The following is a 27,888-nucleotide window of genomic DNA, read 5'->3' as shown; positions in this document are numbered from 1 at the left end:
TGTCTAACTATGGTTTTACAATCCAGGAGATCTTGTCCTGGCAACTGTGGAGGTCAATCCATCACAAGTTGAATTACCTAAAGCTCTCTCAGATACCTGTACTAAGGCAGTCTTTGAAACATTTTCTTCTATTCCGAGAGTAAAGTCTTTAGCATGGGGAAACTGTTCTCATGCTTCTAGTCAGCTTGAGGACTCAAGTTTTAACGAAATTCTTGTCGTATCTAGTGATGCTTCTATCACAGTTCATGCATTCTGCCGTTCTCGCAAAAGCACACTAACAGTTAATTCCATATCTGATCCTAAAGAGTTGCATGGGGAATGGAAAGAGTGGCGCCCTACTGAGGGTTCAGTGCTGGAGGATGGTGAGTCAGGTCCAAAAAACTGGTTTTGTTCTTTCCTGACTACAATCACTGCATCTGTTTCTAATGGAAAATACCAAGCCAAATTTCCCATGAAAGCTTTATTACCTCATTCAGCAGAAGTGGTATCCTTTAACTTATACGATACTACTATGTCTTTCTTGAAGTTTTGGTATAGCAAATCTTCTCCGAAGACTATGATGGAAACTGACAGTGAATCGTCACAAAGTTTCTTTAGTTCTTTACTTGTAGCTGAATCATCATGCAGCTGTCAATGGGAGTGTCTAAAAGTTTTGTCTAGCTCTTCAGGTCATTTGATTGGCTTAGTCTTGACTCCTAATGAATCAATAACTTGTGAGGCTCATCTATGCAACACCGAGTGTATTTTGGTTGCGGTTCTTCAGCTAAACCAGTGGGGTATACAGTGGAACTTTGTGGCAAACCTTCAGGATGCACAAGCGGGTACTAAGCCCAGTCCAAAATGGGTTGATTTTCAGTTGTCAGATATGTTTCTTGCCTGCCTTAATGCCACAGGTTTTGTTGCCATTTGGGATGTGAAAACTGGTGGCCTTGCCACGTCATTCAGTGCTCTTCAACGGTGCAGAACAGGCCTGGAGATGCCCCTGAGGAGCTCTATGCCTGATGTGACACATTTGGAAGGGGGGAACATCTCTGTTGAGAACTTTGCTGGTAGAATGTTTAAGCGGTTAGTTTTGGCATCATATTCTCATCTTCTTGCTGTCGTAGATGAGGTTGGAGTAGTGTACGTGTTCTATGCGGATGATACCTTAAACTTCAAAGCTAATGTGCATGAAAACTTTGATCTGAGTGTTATGAATCATTTTGGTGATTGTTTGTCTGCCTGGGAAGCCGCTGGTCATGAGATTGGGAGTCTAGCATTTAGCACTCATCAGTCCATACGACAAGGGTCACTTAATCCAGCCAAATGGGTTCCTGAGGTCACAGGGAAAAATGATGTTGGTATTGTCAGGCCTAGAAAAAGAAGAAAGTGCAGATGCGATGAAAATGAAGTGGACAGCTTGCCAAGTGGTTTTATCACTACAGGGAATATGAAAGTTGGGGCAGTTTATCCAAACACTGTGAATTCCTCTAGTTCCTTAAGGAGGGTACTTCTTCCTCCATGCAGATCAGAAGAGGATGTAATTAGCTTGTCTCCGCTTGGACTAATGAGGATTTTTAAAAGTTCAAATGCAGATGGAAACGAGCATGTCAAAATTTTTCATACCGAGTTGGTTATGAATTCATTTGGTGAAAGAGATACTGATGCTGGACTTATGGACGAAAGGCTTCCATTTAAGAAAAATTCTGCTTTTGTTGGAGATTCTGTTGTTTGCTACTGCCAGGGATATCTGTATCTAATCACCCAGTGTGGCCTTTCTGTGGTCCTTCCACCAGTTTCTATTTCATCTTTTTCATCTCATGGTGGTGCTATCAAATTTTGGCAATCGGGTTTTACTGTTGGTAGTACATGCAATGCTCTGAACCTATTACCAGTTGACAGATCTGAAACAAGGTGGAAAACCTGGCAAATAGAAGTTTTGGATAGAGCATTGTTGTATGAAGGGCCTTCACTAGCAGACAGGCTCTGCTGGGAGAATGGTGTGTTTTCTTTCTGCTAGCTATATCTTTTTTATTATTATTTATTTGTGTGAACATCCTGTTACATGGATGGTCCTGCTGTAGTATTTAAAACGCCTTTCTTATCCTGTGGTCTGTCTTTACTTTATTGAACTTTTTATCGTGGATTTGTTTCCATTAAGGTTATGCCTATCAGGTTTATTACTAATTTGATAGTATCTGATTAACATAATTTGTGAAGAAACCAAGCCTTGATAATCAATGTCTCTAAAAAATTTCTCTTGGGGATTTTAAATTTTGTGGGTGTGGTTTATAATTGGATAAATATACAATATGTGAATTGATCATATACCATAACTATGGAGTTATTCGGTGGCATATTGCAAAATGTCCTATGATAATTATAACCTCATTTTTCTTGATCCGGAAGGAGAGCTGGCCATCATTATCTTATAAGAAGGAATAAAAGGAAAAACAAAATGTACATGCTAAAATGCTAAACTCTTGGCGTGACCCACCAAGAAGAAAAATGCAAAACTAAACAAAACCCTCAACAGGCTTAACTAAATTAAACTTGCCTTTCTATTTTTAGCTTCAAATCAAATTTTTGTGAGATAATACTGTACCATAAATTGCATCCTACTTTGAATTCAGTGAATCTCTGTTCAGGTATATTTGCAAATGCATACATTAAGGTTTTGCATCTGGATGGTACTAGTCACACTCGGTCACTACCATTCACCATTTGCTTGAATCATCTATTGTTTCAGGTGTTAGATCCTTTTCACTAATGCATATTTTTGAAAAACAAATCCCAATGACCTTCTGTACAGCCAACCAGCAGGCAACAATGCACTTCCCCATTTCTTTGAGTACTATTTATCCAATGATATGAGTATACAATTATTGAATTATACATGTTTCATTGCCCAATTTGAATGGATAATACAATATCTGGATAATTATGACTTCAATATTATGTGCGACACACATGGTTCTTTTGAATACTATATCTGCTAATTTAAGTTATTGCATTGACAGGTTGGGACTTGAAAGTTTCTAGGTTACGCTGGCTGCAATTGGCCCTGCATTACTCGATGATTAATGATCTAGAGCAGTAAGATCCTGTATTTTCTTGTCCTGGCACTTTCTCTCACTTGTTTTTATTTGCTTTAATATTATATGCATATTTCCAAATCCTATTCCCTAAACTTTTTGGACTATTTGCAATGTTTATTATTTCGGTGTGTTGATGTATATAACTACAGGATGATGTCTGAATATTAGATTTTGAAGTATATTTATACATGAATAATGAGCTGGTTATTCAGATTGCTTATATTTGTAATTTGATAAGTGATGTGGTATTCTAGAACAAGATTGAATTGTATCTTTGTTTGTAGTTTCTAATCATTAGAGGTTTGTTTTAGACAGATGTGTAGCTCAGCCGGCTTCGGCCTTTAGGCCCGGTGCTGCCCTCAGCCTATATGGCCCGTGCGCACCTGTAGATGGATTGGGGCAGGGATCCCTACGTTGGTCATATTTCCACAAACCAACCCTAGGTCTCTAAGCCTATATATGTACAAGTATTCTACATTCATCAATCAATCCACTATCGCCATATTTCGGCTTACAGTTTGTCCTCAATACTGCCATCTATTTGGAGATCAATAGATGATGTTGTCTTTTATGGGTGTGGTTGAAATGGTAGATGTGTATACTTTCTTCTGAATTTATCAATATGCTTGTACTATCTGTTTTAAGTAATCAAGTATGCTTTTATTGCGTTTTAGTATTACTTTTTTTGTTGAAAAAAATCATTGGGCTCTGTGTTAATATTAGCTTTTGTATTCATGGATTTCTAATGCTAGTGGCTTGCTAGGTCACTGAATATGCTCGCTGAGGTCAATCTTGCAGAAGAAGGTGTCTTGCAACTGCTATTGGCATCTGTTCATCGGTTATCTAGTAGGACTGGAAACGATAATGAAGTCACAATGTCATCCAAGTATGTTTTGTTGCCGGGTAACAGCTTTGTCATGGTGATGAATTACATTAATAAGTTAGGATTGTCTTTTGAAATACAGTTTATTCATGGAAACAATGTAGTTCTTTGCCTACATTTTTATCTGTTAAATTGTAATGTGCAGAAAACTTAATTTGAGTATATAACTCAGTAGCCTGGCGTAGAAGAACCATAATGCTGATAACTGTTATAATGATCATATAGTCATGTTCTTCTACATCTGAAACAACATCAAGACTTAAGCTTCATTGCACCTATTTTTATTGAATTTTATCCACTTCCAAGAATATATATAACTGTTCAATTCAGTTTGTCATAATTGTCACACACTGTTTCAGCAATGAAAAGGAATTTCATGAAGTCCACACTTGGTGCAATTACGGGCAGTGTCTCATACTGCAGATTAGAGAAATGTATAGCAAACATTTAGCAGACAGAACATGCTCACATGGATTTTTGTTTTCATCACAGAGTGAACTATATAAAGATAAAATTTTGCTTCTCATTTAAACAGCTCTTAGATTTTGAGGTTTACAATAGGTGAGAAATTTTAGACAAGAAAGTTGTTAGCAAGTCGAGACATGGAGGAATGGCTATGAAGATGCATGGCAGTGTGAGAGGAGAAAATTGTTTTTTCATGTGGGTAACATGGATATGCCAAAAGGAAGCTGAATGCATCAGTAGTAGTCTCAACCCTAGAACACCTGCTCAACTGTTGCAGCCTTCTTAGGGACCGCAGATGCATTTTGGAACATATGCTGCAGCTGCACCATTTAAGCCACTGTATTTGGTTCTTGTAACTTCACAGATACTAACTACTAACTACTTCAAACATAAGCCACTGCTAGATATGATTATGATAATATTTGTACAGGGTGGATTCTCAATGGATTTGCATCGATGATATAGACATCTGCTAGTAATATATGTGTACGATAAGCATTTTTTGACATACTGCCATTTCACAATGCTTATTTAGGGCATCATTCGTTGATTTAGCATGCAAAACAGAAACCCGTGCTATAGGGAATGCTGTGATATCCTCAAAGCTGCAGTGCAATACATTTAGAAATACATACTATTAGAGGCATGGCTTGTTCTCTTTGTCCTAGTTTTTCTTGGGTTAATGTAGCCTGCTCTATTTCACTCTTTTAGCTTCATGTAATTTGTAAGCTTACAGTGTGAAAACAGGTTAATGGTTTTAGCTGTCCGCTTTGCAACAAGAATGATCAAATGTTATGGGCTACAGAAGCAAAACTCAGGTAATTCACTGAATCCTTTTACTGTACTAATTTATTTGTTACATGTGAGATTTATTCTCTTTATGGCTCAGACATGCCAGATAGTTCAGTTAATCTTCATGAAATGGCTTACCTTTTGATGGTAATAAGGAGTATCCAGAGCCGAATCTCTGCAAAGAATAAGAATTCTGTTCGGATGGTAAAGTGATGATGCTACTGCTTATTTGCTAATAGTCGTCTTCAAATTACCGTTTTCTATTTTTCTTAATGCTGTGCTTACGCTGTGGCAGGGAGATGATAAGAACTCACTGAAAATAGGCACAGAAGTATTGCAAAATGATTCTTCGCTTCCAGTTGTTGTAGTGGATGGTGTTCCATCAGGGCCTGGTGGTTTAGATGTTCATGACAGGCAAGAATCAGCTCATGGGTTGGTTCCTGATAGCAACAGCCTGTTAGCTCTAACACCAGTTGAATCATCTCTTAGTGCTTCGAATTTCCTTGATATTGATACCAATAAAGGGACTGCTCAAGTTGGGAGACAAATTATTCAAGGAAACATTAAGGAAATGATTAACAGATGGGAAATGAATAACTTCGACTTGAAAACTGTCGTCAAAGAAGCACTGCAGTCTTGTCGCCTACCTTTGGCAGTTCTTCAGCTGCAGCTTTTGCGCCAGAGGGAATTAGTTTCCAATGAGGATCCAGAAGATGCTTTCTCTGAAGTTCATGAAATAGGAAGATCCATTGTATATGATCTGTTGATGAAGGTAAATTAGTAAACTTAGCATAATAATGTATTTGTGTGCCAGTTCCTGTTTCTAAGTCTAACATATGTACTTTGAAGGGTGAAACTGGATTGGCTGTAGCAACATTAGAAAGGTTAGGAGATGATGTAGAGTCGGACCTAAGACAACTTATGCAAGGTACTGTCAGGAGGTCACTAAGGCTCCAAATTGCTGATGAGATGAAGAAGCGTGGGTACATAAGATCTGATGAGTGGAAGATGCTAGAGACTATAACTCTGATTGAGGTTTGACTGTATACATGCTTTAGCTAATTTTGAATTGTACGACCTCAGTATACCTTAATACTGATCAACTATTTTTTCCTCTATGGAAAAGCGGTTCTACCCAAGCAGCAGCTTCTGGGACACATATTTTGGTAGGGAGAATGTCATCCGTGATGCTGCAAATATTGTTACACTGCCAGGAGAAGATAAACCTGCATTGGCTCTCCACATTCGTGACCACCCCCTTGTTGAATGTGGTGATGTTGATGGAGCAGTGCTTGGTTCTTGGGTGAATATTAATGATTACACTGATTCTAAGGAGTTCCCTGCGAGCAACATTTCTGATGGCTACTGGGCCTGTGCTGCTGTATGGTCGGATGCTTGGGATCAGATAACTGTGGACCGTGTAAGTCATGACTTGTCCTTTTAACTTAATGATAGGGTAACACCTTATTTCTGATAAGAACCATGTGTTGTACACCTCAAGTAAGATAGTTGTTAAAAGCTGTGCAAACTGCCATAAAATGACGTGAGAAAATCATGAGTTCTTTTTACCCAATTGATTGCTGCATATTTTGACTCGCTGCAAGGGCATTCGATACCACATAGGCATGTACAACTATTTAATGTTACATATACCAGTTCTTTTTTTTTCTTGATCACGACAAATACCAAATTTATTTCTCTTGTTTTCGCTATTTTCTTTTCCGTGGAGATGTTGCTGTGTGGTTTAATTTTGTTATGACACTTTTTTAACTAGTTTCTAGCACATAAATTCTGATCAGGCCCTGGATTACTTGTAGTCATGGCACAGCTCCATTTCGTAGCTCCAGGTTAGATTTAGTGTTAAAATCTAAAATGAATTGGTTTAAATATGTATTTTTGATCCAAATTCGATTATTCGAATCAAAAGGATTCGCATAAACAGACTCAGCTCTGGCTCCATGAAATCTTGAAGCTAAAAATAGCCTGCTCCATGAAATCTTAGAGCTGGAGCTGTGCCAAATAGGCCCTTAGGCCCTGTTAGGCAGGACTCCACCTCTCAACTCCAGATGCATGTCTGATCTGGAGTTTGTATGCCAAAATAAGCAACCTTGTTATTTTTCCATGGAAATGTCTCTTCTTGGTGTGCGATTTAATTTTGTTATGATGCTTTGGTTAACTAGATTACAGCACCCCAAATTCTGTTTCAGGTCCTGGATTACCTGTATTTTTTATGGATTTATGATTTTGTTTTGTATTATGTAGATATTGCTGGACCAGCCAAATCATATATATGCTCATATCCCTTGGGAATCTCAGTTTGAATATTTTATTGGTCACAATGATGCGGGGAAAGTCTGTGAACTTCTGGACATGATTCCCAACAGTGTACCTTTAGAAGGAATTATTAGAGTAAATGTGGACAGTTTACAAGCCGCTGACAACACTGTTTCTGATCTAACAGTCCCAGATTACAACATGTACATATGTGACTCAGAAGAGCTTGAACCTGTTTGTATGGACATACCACATGTTAAGATATTTAGATCCTTGTACAGTCATGAATCAACATCATATATCAGAATGCTAATGCAGCAGGAATTAGCAAAGAAATACATCTTTGTGAAAGAGTACTGGCAAAGTACTACTGAAATTATACCTTTGCTTGCTCGTGCTGGAATGCTTCTAAAGGTTGGTCCAAAGAAAGAATGTTCTACGGCATTTTGTGTTTCAGAGATGCCAGATGATGCAAATCGCAGAGGTCGGGAAGGCGCATTGCATAAGTTAGTCATACGTTTCTGTGTGCAACATAACTTGCCATACCTGCTGGAGCTCTATCTGGACAACTGTAATTTGGCTCTTGAAAAGGATTGTATCCCTTTACTCAAAGACGCCACAGTAAGTTCTGGTGCTGTTTTAGTTTATAATTTATACTTGCTATTCAACATTATTCTTTGTATTCAGCTCTCGGACCTCTAGCAGCATGGAGCTGGTTTATATTATAGTGTTTTTTGTTTAGAACATGGACTTCTATGTTTGCTATTACACGGTTGGAATTTATGTGCTTCGTGGAGCCAAGTTATGATTGGTGTGGTCCATTGAATTGCTACATGTAAACACTTTCTTTTAGGCCTCGCTTGGCAGGGCTCCTTCCAAGGGGCTCCTGAGGAGGAGTGTGGCCCCTCCAAAACAGCTCCGGCTCCTCTATTTTTCACTAAAAACGCCTCCTCCTACAAAACATTTGGTAGGGCTTCTCCGGAGAAGCCGGAGCTGGAGCCGGTAGAAGCCATGCCAAACAGGGCCTTAAAAATTAAAATATGCTTTGGAAAAGTCTCAGAAGGTTCAAGCTTGTCGAACCAGTTTAACTCTGTGTTTGTTAGTTTGACTTGGTTGTTATGTTGTGTATTGTAAAGGTCAGAGATTAAGTTGCCTAACATGTTCCTGTTTAGTACTATATATAAGATGTAGTTTCACTTGGTTGTTATGTTGTGTTATTTTCAGGGTGATTGCAAGTGGGCACAATGGTTACTCCTCTCTAGGATCAAAGGTCATGAGTATGAGGCATCATTCTCTAACGCCCGTTGGAATTTGTCACAGAAAATGGTTAATAATAATAATCTTACTGCTATTGAGATAGATGAAATGTTGTATACAGTTGATGATATGGCTGAACGAATTGGTGAAATGTCTGCACTAGCTACCTTAATGTATGCTTCAGCACCAATTCAGAAATCCATATGTACAGGAAGTGTGAATAGAAGTCGTGGTTTGTCATCTCAGTGCACATTAGAGAACCTGGGTCCTTGTCTCCAGCAATTTCCAACACTATGGAAAACCCTTTTTTCTGCTTGTTTTGGGCAAGATGAATATGGGTGTTTAAACTACTCACCTGTCAATGGTAATCAACAAAAAACTTTGCGCCCTTCTGTTGAGATTGTTGAATCTCTGCTCTTGAGATGTTACCCACACATTATTTCCTTTGTGCTAAGAAAAGAAACATATATTTTTTTTTCAGGGTTTGGAAAATCATCAATTTCTGAGTACTTGCGATGGCGCTATAGTATTTTTTCTTCTGCTGGAGGAGACACTTCGTTGTTGCAAATGCTTCCATGTTGGGTCCCAAAGTTTATTAGAAGATTAATTCAACTATTTGAACAGGTTTGTCCGTCTTTTGGAAACCATGTTTCTGTTAACACACTAGAATTTGATTCTGATTTGTGTTTTGTTTGTATTATTCAATCCCAGTTATGGTTCTGCCCTTTATGTCATCAGTTGAATTTAGGTTTTTAATGCATAAATCTTGACTTTGGAATGCTACATTATTATGTGTATAAGTGAAATTGTAATTACCGTTTCTAGAGATATCAATAGTGAAGTTAAAACATAGTAAGGTCTATAAGTAATTTCTAAGGACTTCTTTAGGGAAATGTTCCTAATTTGTTCTGGCCTACACCAGCTTGACTTGGGACAAAAAGTTTCTCGCTGTTACTTATTATCTTTGATTACTGAACTATAGCTTAGTTCATAGAGCCTTGAGTCGAGCAGCCAAAACAGAGGAGGACTAAAGCCCCACTCATAAACCCTAAGCCAAAAGACGGATGAGGCTGACGAGTCAGCAGCTGGGACCTGACAATCTCAACTCGGGAAGGAGGCGGGGCATGAACTCATGTAGGCATAGTCTCCCGCTGGCCCCGATGCCGATCACAGCATTTGCAAGTGCCGGCGGCACAAAACTCTACACCAATGTTGTCCAGACAATGCCAGACAGCGAATAGCTGGCGGTGGAATTCCTCCACCGTATACTCATGCTGGCGTAGCGACTGAGCCTCCTCGACCACCCCAAGATTCAATGCCTCATTATGTATCTCGTAATCGCGATGAAGGTGGGCCCACATCAGGTGAGACATGGAGAGGCCACGGAGAGATAGGGAGATGACAACCTCCATGCTCGCAAGCAGAATGGCCTTAGCACAAGCCTCTTCATGCAGCCAGATCACCTGAATGTACATCACCATCTCGGCCTCAAACGCCTCTAGGAGAGGCTTCTTGACCGCATCAATCGCATCTGCCATCTGGTGCATAGGCGGGTAGAGTAGAGAGACGGAGAGTAGGCGGACAAGACCGCTCATCCATGAGGTAGCACCACAGTTGATGCCCGCCCATGTGCACTTCCATGTGGAAGGCCAACTTGCTCCAATTGGTGCCTCACAGGACACCGAGGAACGAGTATAGCACCTGGCTGACCACGGGAAGCCATGACAGCAGCAGACTCTGTCTCTCTTGGTGTCTGTTTTTTTAATAGAGAGAGAAAACAGAGGAGAGGGGAACCGCACAAGCACGTGCTGTGCGCGAGCACGTATGGATGTGGGGCAGCGGAAAGCGCGGTAGCATAGCACGGCCGCTCAAGACCGAAGTGGGCGGCAGGGCGCCGCAAGAGGCATGGCCCAATGGTGGGAGGCGTGGAGCCGTGGACCGGCGCGGTCGGGGCGCGCGGACCGGTGCCGCGGGAGCCGCGATGGGGCGCGAGATGGCGGTAGGCGCGGGGCGCCGCGGGAGGCCGCCGGCACGTGCAGAAGAAGGGATGGGAGGGAGAAGGGGTGAAGGGGTGAAGCTTCCTTTGCCGACTCATGGTGGTGGCTCACTGGCGTGTTGTCAGAGGCTCGCCGGCGCCAGCGGGATGGATGAACCTAACCCTAGGCTGTGATACCATGTTAGGAATGTGCAACTAAGATCTATTGCCATTACCAAAGGGTAGATATGAAGATGTACAAAGTTCAGAAAGCACCCTACACTAGTGGGTAAATACAGGAAGGATATACATCTAACAAAGGGTTTGGTACTCCCCTCTCTTGGCAAAAGGCAGGGGATGTCTTATGCATGGCCAAGGCACATATGACAAAGTATCTTGGATCAGAAGTTCTGTATACCTTTTCTTCCCCAATCTTGATTTTGCTCTATGTGGGCCTGGAGCATCCAAAGGCCTCCAAGAATGTGAATGGAAATATAGAGTTTGTTTTCTGATTTCCTTATGCCATTGGACGAGACCAATGATATTGAGACATGTTCTAATAGGGAAAAAAAATATAGTTTGTCAAATGGAAATATGTCTATATGCTATGAATTTTTCTCTCAAAGATCTAACATTTTAGCTAATGTTTATGCTAAAATACTTGATTGATCATGCAGGTTTCTTATGAGTTAATTAACTATAGCTAAAACTTTTCAAACCATAAGACTTGTCGAGTTATTAGAAAATTTGATACTTGAGTGCTTTATGGAATATATTTAGAGCCCTGCACAAGTTCATGCAAATTTTCCTTTGCAAATGTTGAAAGTACATGGATTTTAATTATGGCAGTTGCTTAGGCAATGAGTATGCTCCAGCTAACACTTAAATGTACTGTCTAACTTTCGACCAATTCTGACATGTGTAACAATGTGATTATCAGGTTACAAGATATGTTGTAAATGTTTCTGTGGTGGTTATCTAGCCGTGTTCTGAGGATCTCCATGTTTGCAATCGAATGCATTCTATTGACCTATTAGAAGTCCTACTGTGATTCGGTTGTAAACAATATTTGTAAGATTATTTAGAATATGTGAGTTATATTGCTTGAGCCCCTTGGGTTGATTATATAGGAGTACATGACTTGGAGGGCAAGTAGCCTCTCCTAGAGATAAGGAAGGTTATCCCGGGATTATAATCAATCCTAAACTAACCATATCTGGAGTTAGCTAATATACTCTAGTATCCCCCTCCCCCAGTCACAACGGGAGCGTGCAGACAATGTGGGTGGAGAATAAGCCATGATCCCCCAGCAATCGCAACCGTTGAATGCGCCGTAGATGTTGTGGCTGGAATGGAGACGAAGAGGCTTGCCAAGCAGATGGTAACCCCTTAGTGCTGAAGTAGCTGAGGTCAAGGTGGATGTGGTTTAAGCAGTGGAAGAGGGCCCAGGTCCGAAGCATCGGTGAAGGCGTCCGGATGCACAAAATCAACAGCTTCTTGCCGACAGGTTCAGTAGGACGATGAGCCAACTGCGATGATAGATGGTACAACTAAAGAGCGCAAATGCATCTTCCTTTAGCAACATTGGCGGGGGTGTCTGCGAGCGTGTGGTAATAGGCGCGGACTTGGACTGAGAGCCAACGCGACAAGGACCAGCAGCATGGGTGGTGCCACCGGCAGCGACATCGGTGATGGTGTCTTGATCATGAGCGTCGCCACTCCAACCTGGGAGGGCGCAACGACAACCTTGTTCGTGAGAGTGTCGACGATGAAGCGACGACGATCGGCAGGGCGACTCAAACCCGATCTTCGATCGGGAATAAAGAAAAAAAAACAGCAGCAGGAGGCCCGCGGGTACAATCTCAGGTGTACCTAGTCATGCCCCCACCTTATCCCCATCTCATCTACCGTCGGTCAAAAAGACAGAGACAGAGAGAGGCATAGCATTGGGGGGGGGGGTATGTCCCGAGCGGCGTCTCCGCTCCAGCTGCATGGCTGGCTAGCAGGCCTCGAGACACCCCTGCAGCCGTTTCCTCGTGCTCCATGGCAGCAGCGGAAGCGGTGTTGAGGGGAAAGGGGACGGCAAACTCGACGGTGCAGAGGAGAAAGCCGGCGAAGCCCCTCAGCGCTGCAGCCCGACGGCGACGTCGTCCGTCGTTGTGGTGGCCCGACGGCCCCAACGGCGAGATGGCCTGGCGAACCCACGTCCACACCCACGCACTCGTGCTTAGGGCCGCGTTATAGTGGCGCTGGTAGGAGGGGCGCTTGTGGCGCGGGAGAATGACGACGTGAAGGTAAGGTAGGCCCAGCGGCGGCCCCATGGTGACGTGGTGCCCGTCAAGGACGATGCGCAGCGCAGCCATGGATCGGCGACAGGTCGAGGTAGGCCCCTCTGCTGCGTCTTGACCACGATGGCACGGTGACTAGATGGATCGGCCGTGCATCCTACGAGAGCACTGCCCTCGGCGAAGATCGATCTCCCGGGGCGGCGCGAGGGCAGTGGAAGCGGAGGCCGAGGGTTAGACCTAGTTTCGTGATACCATGGAAGATTATGTAGAATGCGAGAGTTATATTGCTTGAGCCCCCTTGGGCTGATTATAAAGGAGTATATACATGGCTTGGAGGGCAAGTAGCCTCTCCTAGAGATAAGGTAGGTTATCCTAGGATTACAATCAATCCTAAACTAACCATATCCGGAGTTGCCTAATATACTCTTAGCAATATTGCCTAACCATTAAGGGAACTATAGAAACATTGAGTTGCTAGGCTAAGTTCACTTATAGTTTTGTCTTGCTAATTTGTATATACGCACACATCTATCATCCATTTGCATTTCTAGCAGGGTAATCCTTTTTTTCTTCTTCACCGCAATCTTTCAGGGCCCATTTGGAATGCAACTTCTGTCAAATGCACCATCATCTGAAGAGTTATTCGCTCACAATGTCACTGATTATATATACAATTCCACTGGATATACTGAAGCCAACGCACTGTCCTTGGAAGCGGCGATCCAAAAAAGTGTCGAAGAAGAACTATACTCTTCCCTTGAGGTACATTCATATTGCACATCCTTGGCAACTTTTTTATTTGTTTCTGTATCTTGCATCACCTTCTTTAAAATTTAAATCTTAGCTCTAGATCATCTTGGATATGTGCTGGTATGTGTACTAGGGACAATAATCAGGAATACAAGATTGGCTTCTAGGCACATATGCATATATCATAAACTTACCTACAGTAGATGGACATGAGATTAAACTCCCCTCTCTAACATTTTCCTGAATCTGAATCCTACAAAATTTGTTCTATGGACTTCTCTCTAAATTGAAAAAGAAAGTCGATCACGGGGGGAGACTCCCTCTGGGCTTTGTTCTAAGAAGGTGCCGTGCTTCAATCTGGATTCGGGATAAGAGTTTCAAAGCTCTAACTGGTCCACCGCGAGAAGCTTGCCATTTTCATTGTTCCCCTCTGTTGAATTGTAACTTTTCTTCCTAAACTAGCATTTTTATTATTCTCCTCTTCAGGAGAAAGATGTGAGAGTGGAGCATCATTTGCACCGTGGCCGAGCCCTTGCTGCTTTCAGGCATCTTCTTGTTAAGAGAGCTTCGCAGTTGAAATCAGCCAGTGCACGTCAAGTGATATCTGCACAGTCTAATGTTCAAGCAGATGTACAATTGATACTTGCTCCTTTAAGTCAAGCTGAACGATCAATTCTTCTATCGGTATGGTCCATGGTCTTGAATTGGTTCTGTACTGAACTCTCATGCTGTCAATATCCATCAAGTTTCTGTATTGCATTTGAAGCATTTTTACTGAAATACTGAGTTCTGCTTTACAAATAGGCATAGCCATACAAAAATCTTTCAGTGCCGCAGAACTAAAATTTTCCATAAATAAACGTATGTAGCTTTAGGACAATAATTTTTTCAAGTGTTTTAAATTTTGTTTATCAATATTAAATATATGTCGATGAACTGATGAAAGTAATACTATTGTGTTATTCATAGAGAAGGAAATGAGCCTAGCTCAGTTGGTTGTGGGTGTGGATGTAGATGTACCCCAGTTCAAGTCCTCGGGCGAATTTGGGTGCCTATTGGCTATTTTCTTCGTAATATAGAAACCACCTAATTCCTCCTAGGTTGGTCTAGTTTTTTTTTAATTCATAGAAAAATCCCCTTATTTTCATATTTTTACCGACATATTTCTTTCTTGTTACTATTTCCATAAGGCCATAAATTTATATGGTGAGAAACAGTAACAAACCTTTATGCTTTTGTTCATTATATGTGTGCCTATATCTTATCATTTTTCCCTGCTTCTGCGCATCAGGTGGCTCCACTAGCTATTACAAACTTTGAGGACTCGACTCTAGTTGCTTCCTGTATATTCTTGTTGGAACTTTGTGGCTTGTGTGCCAACATGCTACGTTTAGATATTGCTGCACTTCGGCAGATCTCTTCCTACTACAAGTCAGTTCAGCAAAATAAACATTTTGATCTATCTTCACCAAGGACCCCAGAGCTCCATGTGCAGTCCCATGGAGCTGACATAGCTCCTGCACTAGCTCGAGCACTAGCAGAAGATTATGTCCAGTCTGATCATCTGCATGTATTGGAGCAGACTCAAACCTCGATGGCTCCCAAGAGGGAACAAACACCACAACCCCTTATTGCTATTCTGCAGCACCTTGAAAAAGCAAGTTTGCCATCATTAGATGAAGGTAAAACTTGTGGATTTTGGCTCTTGACTGGCATTGGTGATGCATCTCTTTACCGATCACAGCAGAATGAAGCAAGTCAACATTGGAATTTGGTTACTGAATTCTGTCAGGCACACCATCTCCCACTAAGTACAAAATACCTTGCTTTACTGGCCAATGACAATGATTGGGTATTTATTTTTTCCTTATTCTCTTTGTTACTATGTTGTTTCGTTTTTTCTGCTAGGTTACAATTTGGATAAGTCCCCACACTGATTGTAATTGTGCTTTTGGCAGGTTGGCTTTTTAACGGAAGCTCAGATAGCTGGATTCCCAATTGAAGTTGTTATTGAAGTGGTAATTTTTCATATTTTACCTTAGGATTTCGTAGAGTAACTTTAATTGTGATTACACTCTACTAATTTGTTCTAGTTGGTGTTGTGTCCACTGTTCAGGCAGCTAGAGAGATAAGGGATTCAAGATTGAGGACTCACATATTGACTGTTCTAAAAAATATGATGTCACTTAGAAGGAAGTCATCTGGTAATATACCTTCAGGAAGTAGTGATTCATCTTTCTCTTCTGTTGACGGCAATAATCCTATGGAACTTTTCTGCATTCTTGGAGTCTGTGAAAAACAAAAGAACCCTGGGGAGGCACTCCTGAATAAAGCAAAACAAATGCAGTGGTCTTTGCTAGCCATGATTGCTTCATGCTTTCCAGATGTAACTCCTCTCTCATGCTTAAGTGTTTGGCTTGAGATTACAGCCGCAAGGTAATAATGTGAGCATTGCTGGAAAGGTTTATGCTAACAACATTTTTCAAGCTTCATTGTTGTATTACTGTGTAATTTTGTTGCCTTGGCATTTGTTGGTTATCTGAAGGGAGATGGCCTCTATCAAGGTGGATGATATTTCCTCGAAACTTGCAAAGAATGTTGGATCTGCTGTTGAGGCCACAAATAAATTGCCAGGCACTAGTAGGAATGTTGAATTTCGTTACAACAGGAAGAATCCAAAGCGAAGGCGGTTTCTGGAAGCCTCATCGGAGAAGTTCACGATATGTTTCTCGCTGGATAGCTCATGTGGGCCAAATTCTGCTGGAACTTCCTATCCTGCAGATACTGATGCTCATGAGGAAAGAGGAAAGCCAATCTCTGGAGAAACCATAATGTCAACTGATTTTGATGAAAGGCTTGCATCTTTATCAAGCATGGTAGCAGTGCTTTGTGAGCAACAACTGTTTCTACCATTGCTTAGAGCTTTTGAAATGTTTCTACCTTCCTGCTCCCTTCTTTCCTTCATCCGTGCTCTCCAGGTTAGAAGTAATAGTTTATTTAGTTTAAAATGGTTTTCAACTAATAGTTTATTTAGTTCAAAATGGTATTCAACTAAAGTGTTTCTGTGTTACCCTCGAAAGGCATTTTCTCAAATGCGTCTGCCCGAGGCTTCTGCACATTTGGCATCATTTTCAGTGAGAATAAAAGATGAAGCTTCTCATACTCAACTAAACTCGTCCAAAGAAGTGTCAGTTATAGCTGGATGGGTGGCTGCTACAGCTGTAAAAGCTGCTGATGCTGTACTCTCAACTTGTCCATCAATTTATGAGAAGAGATGTTTACTGCAGCTTCTTTCTGCTGTGGATTTTGCTGATGGTGGCGCTTTATCATCTTACTTTAGCAAAAGATATTGGAAGATTAACCTGTCCGAACCTTCGTTGTATAAAGACACTGATATCTACGACTGGAATGATTTGATGGATGACGCTTCTCTTTTAACATCATTAGAAAAGGATGGTCAATGGGAGCAAGCTCGCACTTGGGCAAGACAGCTGGAGTCGAGTGACATAGCTTGGGAGTCTACTCTTGACCATGTCACGGAATCACAGGTGTGCCCCCCTGCCCCCCCCCCCCCCACCCCCACCGCCAAACCAATTTCGGATTACATAGCCAACATTCATAGCTACATTTTGACATTCTCAGTGCATCCTTGTTTATGCTGACATCCAGCTGCCGGACATGTGTAGGCAGAAGCCATGGTTGCTGAATGGAAGGAGTTTCTTTGGGATATCCCTCAAGAACGTGCAGCCTTGTGGAGCCATTGCCAATCTCTCTTCATGAGATATTCTTTCCCTCCTTTAAAGGTATTCTATTTGATAAGTCAAATGCACAGAACAATATACTCACACCATTTTATACTGTAAGGTGTCTTAGATTTGCACACATAGATTAAGGAGCATTAAAACTCAGCAGGTGCCAGTGAGAGAATATGAGAGTTGCCCTGCTCTTCCAACCAAAAAAATAGACATGAAATGATCCAATGCCATCTAGCTGCTGCATGCTTGGAGAAAACCTTGCTTGCATGCTTTGTTAGACACCACTTAGAACACATGTATTGTTGCCAGCTTTTCAATTTCCTGTGAAAGCCAACCCATCACTCGTTCAACCATATGGAACATCTTGTATTATGAAATGGAGGGAGTATATTTTTCCCCTTAGCCTTTTAAACTAACAATTTTTATGCTCGTTCAACCATATGTTCAGGCTGGATTATTTTTCCTTAAGCATGCTGAAGCAGTAGGTAAAGAGATACCAGCACGAGAGCTTCATGAAATACTACTACTATCTCTACAATGGCTAAGTGGAACTATGACCAAGTCCTCTCCGTAAGCTTCATCTTCCTTGCATGTTCATATTGTACTCAAATCTTTTTATCCCCTTACCGATTAGTATTTAACTTTTGCAGGGTTTATCCTCTTCATCTTCTACGGGAAATTGAGACTAGGGTTTGGCTCCTTGCTGTTGAGTCAGAGAGCCAGTCCAAGGCTGATGGTGAATTTGCCACGTGTGCTGTTGCTCACAACATAGCTGTTGGAAACTGTACCAGTATTATAGAACAGACTGCTGATGTCATCACAAAAATAGACAGTAACATGAGTTCGCCACACATGAAAGCTACAGAAAGGAATGGCATAAGGGACAATTTATCGTGCCAACCTGTGCAACTCTTTGAGTCTAACAGTGAAGCATCTTCAGCAACAACAAATAGCACAAGAGCAAAGCGAAGGGTGAAAACAAATTTGCCACTTAGCCGAGGGGTCAATGATAATTTTGAAAGTAGAACTAATGATCTTGATAACAATTCTAGTAATTTTCATAGCTCAAAGATTGGTGAACAAGCTAGAAATTTACTTTCTGAAGAGGAATTTGCAAAGATGGAAGCATCTTTATCTGGTTGGGAACAAAATGTTAGGCCTGTGGATGTGGAGAAGGCCGTGCTCTCCTTACTGGAATTTGGGCAAATAACTGCTGCTAAGCAACTACAACAAAAGCTGTCTCCATCATATATTCCCGAAGAACTTGTCCTTGTTGATGTTGCTTTAAGAATTGCCAATACCAGCTGTAATGGAGAGATCAGTTTGTCATGCTTTGACACGGAGGCTCTTTCAATACTTAAGTCACTGGGAGTAGCAAGCAGCAGCGATATGATTGACCCATTACAGGTCTGGTTATTTTGTTTTGTTCGTTTATGACATGTTTCTGTTTGAAATTAGTTTTCTGTGATCTCCACTCTGAGGGTTCCAGGGTGGTGCATCTTATTTATGGTGTGTTGTTCACTTGTTCTACAATTATCCAGATAGAACCTACACTTTTCTAACATTGTACTACTGCAATCATATCCTTATGAAGCGAGAACACAGATTAAACAGTACATGTGTAAAGAAACAATTTCTCTAATTTATGTGGCTTACAATGCTTTATTTACAATGGCGATTGTAATAATTATATCCAACATTTGCATCACTTTTCCTGTTAATTTATGACTAAGGAGTCATGGGTGTAGAAACTAGCGCTCTGTACATTTTGTGAAAGTGCCAGTTCATCTTTGATCTCTATTTGTATATTCTGTTACAACAAAGCTTCTTAGTACATCAAAGTATTTCTGGTTATATCATGAAAATATACTCAGGTATTATTGCATTTTTCATGTTTTTTTATCAATCTAATATCGAGCAAAGCAACTTCATTACTTTTGTTAACTTGTTAGGATAATAATTCTTGTGAAATCTCTTATCAGCCTTGGGATAGATAAACCGTTGTCATGCCGCAGTTATTGTTAGGTCTGCGGTTTGGTTATTGAATATTGATTACATATTTGTTCATTATTACTAGTATAGGTAGTGATTCAATTTGAACCATTGATGCGAATGGATACTGATTTTGTCCATGCTTGTCATTATTCGTGTATGTTACAAATTTGTTATAAGTGTTACTGTGATCCAGAAATCAGAATGCTGTTTTATCTCAGGTTATGGAGAAACTAGCCATGAAATGTGGCGAGGGCCGTGGACGAGCTCTTATTAGGAGAATAATAGCAGTCATTCGAACTGCTAAATTATTGGGACTCCCATTTTCCGAAACGTTTGAGAAACAGCCAATTGAACTTCTACAGTTGCTTTCCCTGAAAGCTCAGGATTCTTTTGATGAAGCTAAATTTTTGGTGGAGACTCACATCATGCCTGCGTCTAGCATTGCAAGAATTCTCGCTGATTCGTTTCTAAAGGTTTGTTCATTGCTCAGGTTTTAAAAGTACGCTTTTCTTGGGTAGTTATTGCAGTCCTACGTTACATTATATACTTTCAATCCTTGATAGGGGCTTTTAGCTGCACATCGTGGAGGTTATCTGGATTCCCAAAAGGAAGAAGGTCCTGCACCTCTTTTATGGAGATCAAGTGACTTCTTAAAGTGGGCAAAACTATGTCCATCAGAACCAGAAATTGGCCATGCTTTAATGCGTTTGGTAATGACTGGACATGAAGTACCACATGCTTGTGAGGTTGTCTTCTGATCCTTGTTTTGCTTTTGAACATTCTTTTCTATTTGCAAGTATTCATATTTTCCTTAATTGCACTGGATTTTAACGGCTGGAGCTAGCTATGAGGCACCAGATATATATTTGTTTGATCATTTGATTTGACTGTAAACTGAGGAAAACACAGCAAGGGAGACCCCTGCTGAAACTTTATTAAAAAAATAAAACGAAAGTAAAGGAATACTTACAGAGCAACTATGAAGCTGTGAGAGAGCTAAAGAAAAGAACAGAAAGAGAAAACAGACTGTGTACTATATATCAAGTAAAAAGACTAATTTCTCCCATAAAAAAAAGGACTAATTTCTTGAGTTGACCCATTCTAAGAAAGGTGTCTTGAGAGTTTGACTGAATCTATGAGCCTTCAAAAAACATTCATCAATGAAGTTGCTCTTCCAGAGTAAGGGAACCTTGCGCCATGATTAGAAGCAAAGTTAAATCATATGCTTTACTACAGAAAGAGTGCTTTCCAATGTTTGCTGGTTCTGTAAAAGATGGTTTATTAGGATCAGACAAGGTTATTTGCTAATGGATGCGTCTAGGTTAAGGATTTGTTTGGCATTGCAGTGGCTTTTTAGAAGCATCTTTCTAGAATTTAGTCAGAAACTTCATATTGGTTTTGATAAAGGCTATGCAGCACAAAACAGCAACTACAAACTCTGGGTAGTCTAAGATGGGGGAAAAAGCAAGTGTTTTGTACTTTTTTACTGGATCTTACCTAACAAGCACCAATATAATATTCAATCTGGATGGATGGAGTTCAGCTGAAGCCCTGAAGTGGCTCATGAAACCTGCAGTGTTCGTGTAGTTTTACAGAAACTGCAACAGAGAATATCAAGCTTTGATTTATGTTTTTCTTTTGCCACCTCTAAGTTGTTATCTTAAAATGTCATTGCAGGTTGAACTCCTAATATTGTCTCACCACTTCTACATGTCATCTTCTTGCCTTGATGGAGTGGATGTTCTCGTCACATTCGCAGCAAATAGAGTGGACTCATATGTTTTAGAGGGGGATTTTTCTTGTTTAGCTCGCTTGATCACCGGAGTGAGCAATTTCCATTCCTTGAGCTTCATTCTTTCCATCCTTGTAGAGAATGGCCAGTTGGAGTTGCTACTTCAAAAGTATTCTGCCACTGACACAGCTACTGGGACGCTTGCATCGGTTCGAGGATTTAGGATGGCTGTTATTACATCACTGAAGCAGTTTAATCCGAATGACGATGATGCTCTCTCAATGGTATCTCCTCGTGCCTCACCTCTGTTACTACCCAAAAATCTTTGAACACTCCATATCTATTTACTATCCAACAACACAAAGTAGGTCCAAGAGCAGGTTTAGCATAGCACATCACCAAACGAAATTGACCAGGGGACCTTCACTATAAACACTAAGCGAGTAAAGAGGAGCACTTCTGCGGTCCTCTGTCACAATTATGGGTGTTGAAAATAATCAAACATTTAGTAAAGTTAAAGAAATAATTATTTCAGGACCTAATGCTGTGCTGGGGTAATTATTCAGCTGATTGAAAATGTACTAATCAATATTAGCCTGCTTTGGCCACAAAGGAATCTTGCATAAAGAATAAGAAAAAGTGATGACTAGATATTTTTGTTTACTTCGTACCTTTTTATTTTTTATTGACAATTGTACTGCTTGGTTATTACCACTATGAATGTCAACCTTCTGTCTCCTTGTGCTCTACAACATCTGTGTCCGATTCAGGTATATAGGCACTTTGACATGAAGCATGAGGCTGCTTCTCTCCTTGAGTTGCGTGCCGAGCAATACATGAACAGCTGGTTATCGCGATATGACAAGGAGCGGCGAAATGATGAACTCCTTGAGGCTATGCGTCACCTTGTAGAGACAGCTGAGGTTCTTTCAACGATTGATGCCGGCCAAAGAACACATCGTGCTTGTGCCCGTGCTTCTCTTCTGTCACTTCAGATTCGGATACCCGATCTTCTGTGGATTGGTCTTTCGGAAACAAATGCCCGGCGGATTTTTGTGGAACAATCTAGATTCCAGGAAGCCCTTATTGTTGCTGAAGCGTACAACATAAATCAGCCTATGGAATGGGCTCCAGTCTTCTGGAATCAAATGCTGAAACCTGATCTAATTGAGCAATTCGTGGCTGAGTTTGTATCAGTGCTGCCCCTGCAGCCACCAATGCTTGTGGAGCTTGCAAGGTTTTACAGGGCAGAGGTTGCAGCTAGGGGGGAGCAGTCACACTTCTCTGTATGGCTTTCACCTGGAGGCTTGCCTGCAGAATGGGTGAAACATCTTGGCAGATCATTCAGGAGCCTGCTGCGTAGAACGAGGGACATGAGGCTGAGGCTGCAGTTAGCAACCCTGGCGACAGGCTTTCTTGACGTCCTTGATATATGCAATAGAGTTTTGGACAAAGTCCCGGAGAATGCTGGCCCGCTGATCCTAAGGAAGGGCCATGGGGGTGCATACCTTCCTCTCATGTAAATCCCTTTTCTATTGGTGCATTTTGGTTCAAAACGTTTTGGCGGTTAGGTGGTCCGGAAAGATGGGTGAATCTAGCAGGTGTGAGCATATACTACATAGGATGGTGAAAAGATTATGTATCAGCTTTTTTCCCCTGAGTTTTGGCAATCAGGCTTTACTGTAGTCTTGGGCGTGGTTTGTCATCGATGATGACATGGAAGACCGTTCGGGTTGTATATACAGCATTTCGAGCGGAAAAGTTGGAAACAGCCGACAGAAGTGGGGTTTTTGCAGCTTCATCCGGCAGAAGTTTTCCATGGATGGTAATAAGGGCACCCATGATATATCGATGTTTGTACCATACCCAAACAATCAAATTTTGTGGAGTTGGTTTGGCCCAAGTCATTTTATTGTACATTTGATGTCAGATGCACTCGGTATTTTCTTGTACAGTGATAAGATGCATTTGTAAGTACTTACGGTGCGTTGCATTTACAAGGAACTCTAGTCCAAGTCTTTCTAATAGTCTCGAGCACCGGTAACCATAACCACACTTCACGAGCGGCGGCCATAGCATGCTTGGGGAAGCTTCAGCTGCTGGATCGGAGCACGCAGGTAAGCCTGCTAATAGTTTGGGTTGAAATGTATTTAATGGATTGGGTTTTGATATGGATTATGTTTGGGTGGATTCAAATGGGTTATATTAGCTAATGGGGTGGGGTGGGTTCTATATAAATATGGATTGGAGTGGTTTGGGGTGGGTTGAAATAGATTCTTTATGCAAAACAGTATGATTATATATAAATGTCGGTATGTAAGAGCCGGACCTTAGAAATAAAATCTTGCGTTCATACTATAAAATTTTATCAAAATTGACTGAAATTTGTTGGAGATGGCTCAGTATGACTAGCAGCTATTTTGTACAAAGCACTGTGGCTAGAATTACACGTGGGTCCCACGTCAAGAGCCGGACCCTAGAAATAAAACTTCGCGTTCACACTATAAAATTTTATCGAAATTGACTGAAATTTGTTGGAGATGACTCAGTATGACTAGGAGCTGCTCTGTGCAAAGCAGCATGGCTAGAATTACACGTGGGTCTCACGTCAAAAGCTGGATCTTAGAAATAAAACATCGCGTTCACACTATAAAATTTTATCGAAATTGACTCCAATTTGTTGGAGATGACTCAGTATGATTAGGAGCTACTATGTGCAAAGCAGCGTGGCTAGAATTATACGTGGGTCCTATGTCAAGAACCGGATCCTAGAAATAAAATCTCGCGTTCACACTATAAAATTTTATCGAAATTCACTGAAATTTGTTGGAGGTGACTCGGTATAACTAGCAGCTACTCTGTGCAAAACGGTGTGCCAAAATCTACACTATAATTTTTTTTGGAGAAACGGGTTTTTATTGGATTGTAACTATAGTTTGGCTAATAGTTTATTATATCATAAGCTGAAATGTTTGTGTTGGATTGGTTTGTAGTAGTGGTGATTTGGAATGGTGTGGGTAATATTAGTTTCTCTTATTAGAATGGATTGGTGTGGATATGGTTTGATTTTGTGCCCATTTGCAGGCTTACACGCAGGGCGATTGATACGAATCTTAGCATAGTATATTATTAGTAATCCGGGTCATCGCAAAATTGCGAGTCACAAATGAACGCCACCTTTTCTCATTTCTACGCAATTCCTAGTTGTTCCCCCCTTATTCCGGTGACCAAGTCACGAGCACCCATCGTCAGGTAGCTGGTGCGCGCGCTGTAGCCGAGTGCCAGCATCGACCGCATCACCGGACGACCGGCGAGCTCTCCGTGGAATCTACCAAGTTCCAGCAGAATGGCGTTCCCCGCACACAACATACAACAGGAACAAGAGCAAGCAGCATCAGTATACGAGGATCATCGATGTGCACAGCGCGAGTGCCGCTTTCAAACGGAATGTGGAATGACGCCGCGCCCAGGATTGTGCGTAATTAATATGCAACCAATCATAACAGTTATACGAGTCAAGTCCAATCCTAGAGACATATACTCCCTCTGCTTAGATTTGTCTTAAGTCAAACTTAGCCAATTTTGACCGAATTTACAAAAGTAAAATAATAATATTTACAATACCAAATATGATCTATTAAATTCACTGTCAAATATATGTTGATAGTGCATATATAGGGTAGTATAGTTGTTGCTATATTTTTCTGTAAATTTGATCAAAGTTAGCAAACTTCGATTTAGGACAAACCTAATACGACATGTAAATAAAAATGGAGAGAGTACTTGGACTTTAAATGAATCCCTGGCCGCTCTAGCTGCTTCCGGAACAACCAAAAAACAACTACCCTTAGTCAACACTTTCTTCCAACCACATGAATTTGAGCTGCATGCCTTCATTGCCACAGAAATTCCAGGAAATACATAGTCTGTACTCGTATGACTCATTATCACCTAGTATTATCTTCGTCAAACCAGACTCTCCCCAGTATATACCATAATAAAGAGAGAGAAAAAGGGGTGGGGGTGGGGGTGGGGCACTGGGGCGGGCTTGGCATGTTCTTCAAACCTCTGTGTCTTCTCTTTCCCCTTACTCTTCTATAGTCTGCAGGATTAGGATGTTCTTCTGAGAGCTTCCACATGGAGGAGATGATCTACATAGCTGTCGGGAAGGACTACAACCCCGACAAGTGCAACCTCCTGTTTGTTCTACAGCGGTTTCCAGGGCCCATTGGCATACTCCACGTCCACTCGCCATCCAAGCTGAGACCCATCCGTCAGAGCAGCAACAATCTTTTGCAATTCTTCCTGCAAGGTACACGTAGATGTGTAAGCATGATTCCTGGAAAGGAAAATGAATGTCTCTCATACCTCATAGTTATGTATATGACTCACATGCTCTGTAAACAAGAAAGTATTCTGATTTCTTGATAGTAATGGTCAAAATGATAAAACCAGATAACATGTTTAGTGACACCATATATAAGCAGAGGATCAACAAACACATTACTGTTCAATGATCATATATGAATCCGGCAAGTCCTTAGTATCTTGATGCATCAGAAAAATATGACCTTGTCTTTTTAAGGACTCAAATGATAAGCACCGCAAGCCAACAGCTACCGGCTAAACATGCATATGTTAGTTATCGGCTATCCCTTTTAGTAACAACTCTCTGACTAGATTCTGATGAACAATCCTATAGTGGGTGCTAGAATGCCAGAGAAGTTTGCAAGAGAAGATGTAAATGTACAGCACAAGAGGAGAGAGAAGGAAAAGATGCTGAAGCTGTTAAGGAGTTATGCAACCCTGTGCTCTGAGCGAGAGGTAGTCTCTGCCTTGGTTATCCACTTTTAGTAGCTCCATCCATAGAACATTCGTGGTAGGATTTCATTGCAAATGGAAGAAAACAGTATCTCCCAACAGTTACTCTATACATTTTAGCAAGGTGCAGCATGGTTCATCGAATGCCCACATCCTAAAAAAACAGTTAATACCTTAAATAAAACAGTTAATCCTAAACATGATTGGTACTGAAGCTTAAATAAAACACATTATAACTTGATAACTTGTGCAAATGAGCTCAAGTCTAGTGAACAAGTCGAATAGTCCTGTTGTGAATCTGATATAAAACACAGGAAGGTCCTACCTTAAATCAACCTGAACCAAGTGATATAGGATTGTACTAAAGCTTAAATAAAATACATGCTAACTTGATAACTTGTGCAAATGAGCTTAAGTCTAGTGAACAAGTCGAATAGTCCTGTTGTGAATCTGATATAAAACACAGGAAGGTCCTACCTTAAACTAGACAGCAAACATGTCTATTTTAATTCTATACAGTTCTAAGATTGCATGGAGAACGCATCGGTTTGCCTATGAAATTTAAGATTAAAAATATCATCACAGCAACGATGAGATGCAGACTATTATGAGGGTTGCAGACATGCTCTATTGGAATGGCTTTCTTCATATCTTGTTTAGAGGACATTCTTCCCACAAATTCTTTCTTTGTACAAACCAAAGCGTACATGTGTGTTACTACTTACTAGACAATTAATATTTTACAAACAATTGGAAAGACATAATGTTTGTCATGCCAACCCTTTTCTGCAGGAAAATCACCTGGCAACTGGACGCTTGGATTATGCAATGCAGACTGCTGGCGGAGGCCAACTGCATTTAGAAATGAACTCACTGTAGAAAGTACTATTAAGGTAAGAGGGATAGATTACTTGAGCATTGTACAAAACCTTTTCCCTCAAGCAGAACGAAACCTTCTCCCTGTTCTCCGGCACGGTTCTCCTGCCGTTCTCCACGGCATTGCCGTTGGCCATCACCGTCACGGTCACGTCACCACCTCCCCTGTGTCCTCCTCGTCCTTCGCCTCTGCCTCGCCGCTGCGGCCGTGCAGCCGCTCCTCCCACCCCTCGGGGAAGCGGGGCAGCCACTGCGGAACGTGCCTCAGCGGCTCCCTCTCGGCAGCCGCGAAGCTCTCCCACCCCTTGCCGGTGCCGGAGCCAGGATCCCTCCTCGGCAGGGGTTTCGCGAACGGCACCTCCTTCACAGCGTCGACGAACCCGGCGAGCTCGCGCCGGAGCAGAGCACGGGCCGCGCGGGGTCGAACGCGCCGGGGAAGCCGCCGAGCGCGTGGTCCTCGAGCGCGAGGACGATGTCGGCAACGTTTGGCTCTGTGCGGCCGTGGACCTCGGCGAAGGCCGCGGCGGCGCGGCCCAGGGACTCAATGTAGCGGCCGGCAATGTCAGAGAGGGCGCGGAGCGCGGCGGCCTCCGCGGCGGAGTAGCCGGAGGCGCGGAGGATCTGGGCGGTGGAGACCGTGGAAACTGCGGCCTGGAGGCGGCGGGGTATGGGCGAGGCCCCCGCCGCGTTAGAGGGGCGCTTGGCTGGAGTTCCCATACATGGCGGCGACGCAGGCGGCCGGAGGACGCGCGCGCCGGCGGGCGGAGGAGGAAGAGGCGCGCGCCGGCGGCCTGGCGGAGGAGAGAGGCGCGCGACGGTGGGCGGATCCGCGAGGAACGGAGCGGATCGGGCGGGTCTGTCAGCTACGGTGGCGTAAAGAGTTGGGCTGTTTTGGAGATGCTCTTAGATGGGAAATTCAAAATTTCAAAACTACTGTGAATGTGCGTG

General features: G+C 41.9%; 2 protein-coding genes and 1 pseudogene across 3 annotated transcripts in view; 2 read left to right on the top strand and 1 right to left on the bottom strand.

Moving 5' to 3' along the window:
* The window catches only part of LOC120664457, a 26,269-nt gene extending 3,001 nt beyond the window's left edge, over nt 1-23,268 (top strand). Inside the window, exons 3-27 of the mRNA XM_039943700.1 lie at nt 27-1,979; nt 3,000-3,075; nt 3,841-3,963; nt 5,173-5,243; nt 5,315-5,421; nt 5,513-5,989; nt 6,067-6,252; nt 6,344-6,637; nt 7,480-8,112; nt 8,716-9,112; nt 9,230-9,372; nt 13,603-13,773; nt 14,248-14,445; nt 15,053-15,613; nt 15,720-15,779; nt 15,878-16,197; nt 16,307-16,739; nt 16,842-17,309; nt 17,448-17,564; nt 17,965-18,086; nt 18,167-18,923; nt 19,730-19,984; nt 20,075-20,257; nt 21,189-21,527; nt 22,014-23,268. Coding sequence (XP_039799634.1) covers nt 27-1,979; nt 3,000-3,075; nt 3,841-3,963; nt 5,173-5,243; nt 5,315-5,421; nt 5,513-5,989; nt 6,067-6,252; nt 6,344-6,637; nt 7,480-8,112; nt 8,716-9,112; nt 9,230-9,372; nt 13,603-13,773; nt 14,248-14,445; nt 15,053-15,613; nt 15,720-15,779; nt 15,878-16,197; nt 16,307-16,739; nt 16,842-17,309; nt 17,448-17,564; nt 17,965-18,086; nt 18,167-18,923; nt 19,730-19,984; nt 20,075-20,257; nt 21,189-21,527; nt 22,014-22,766 — 9,197 coding nt within the window. The 3' untranslated portion in view covers nt 22,767-23,268. The remainder of the gene's footprint in view (nt 1-26; nt 1,980-2,999; nt 3,076-3,840; nt 3,964-5,172; nt 5,244-5,314; nt 5,422-5,512; nt 5,990-6,066; nt 6,253-6,343; nt 6,638-7,479; nt 8,113-8,715; nt 9,113-9,229; nt 9,373-13,602; nt 13,774-14,247; nt 14,446-15,052; nt 15,614-15,719; nt 15,780-15,877; nt 16,198-16,306; nt 16,740-16,841; nt 17,310-17,447; nt 17,565-17,964; nt 18,087-18,166; nt 18,924-19,729; nt 19,985-20,074; nt 20,258-21,188; nt 21,528-22,013) is intronic.
* LOC120664459 (U-box domain-containing protein 33-like) lies at nt 23,126-27,029 on the top strand. Of its 2 annotated transcripts, none has more exons than XM_039943701.1 (4): nt 23,126-23,360; nt 25,352-25,555; nt 25,946-26,067; nt 26,857-27,029. In XM_039943701.1, exons 1-4 carry the CDS (start codon nt 23,321-23,323, stop codon nt 26,941-26,943), a joined length of 453 nt encoding a protein of 150 aa, XP_039799635.1. In that variant the 5' UTR covers nt 23,126-23,320; the 3' UTR covers nt 26,944-27,029. The 2 variants fall into 2 exon arrangements, with proteins under 2 accessions (XP_039799635.1, XP_039799636.1); XM_039943702.1 differs by having other exon boundaries at nt 23,223-23,360; nt 25,352-25,516.
* Nucleotides 25,109-27,888, bottom strand: LOC120664458 (annotated as a pseudogene).

Source organism: Panicum virgatum, chromosome 3N (assembly GCF_016808335.1).
Source record: "Panicum virgatum strain AP13 chromosome 3N, P.virgatum_v5, whole genome shotgun sequence".
Classification (NCBI taxonomy): Eukaryota; Viridiplantae; Streptophyta; class Magnoliopsida; order Poales; family Poaceae; genus Panicum; species Panicum virgatum.
The sequence above is the reverse complement of the archived record's forward strand: the minus strand, read 5'-3'. Positions and strand labels throughout refer to the sequence as shown.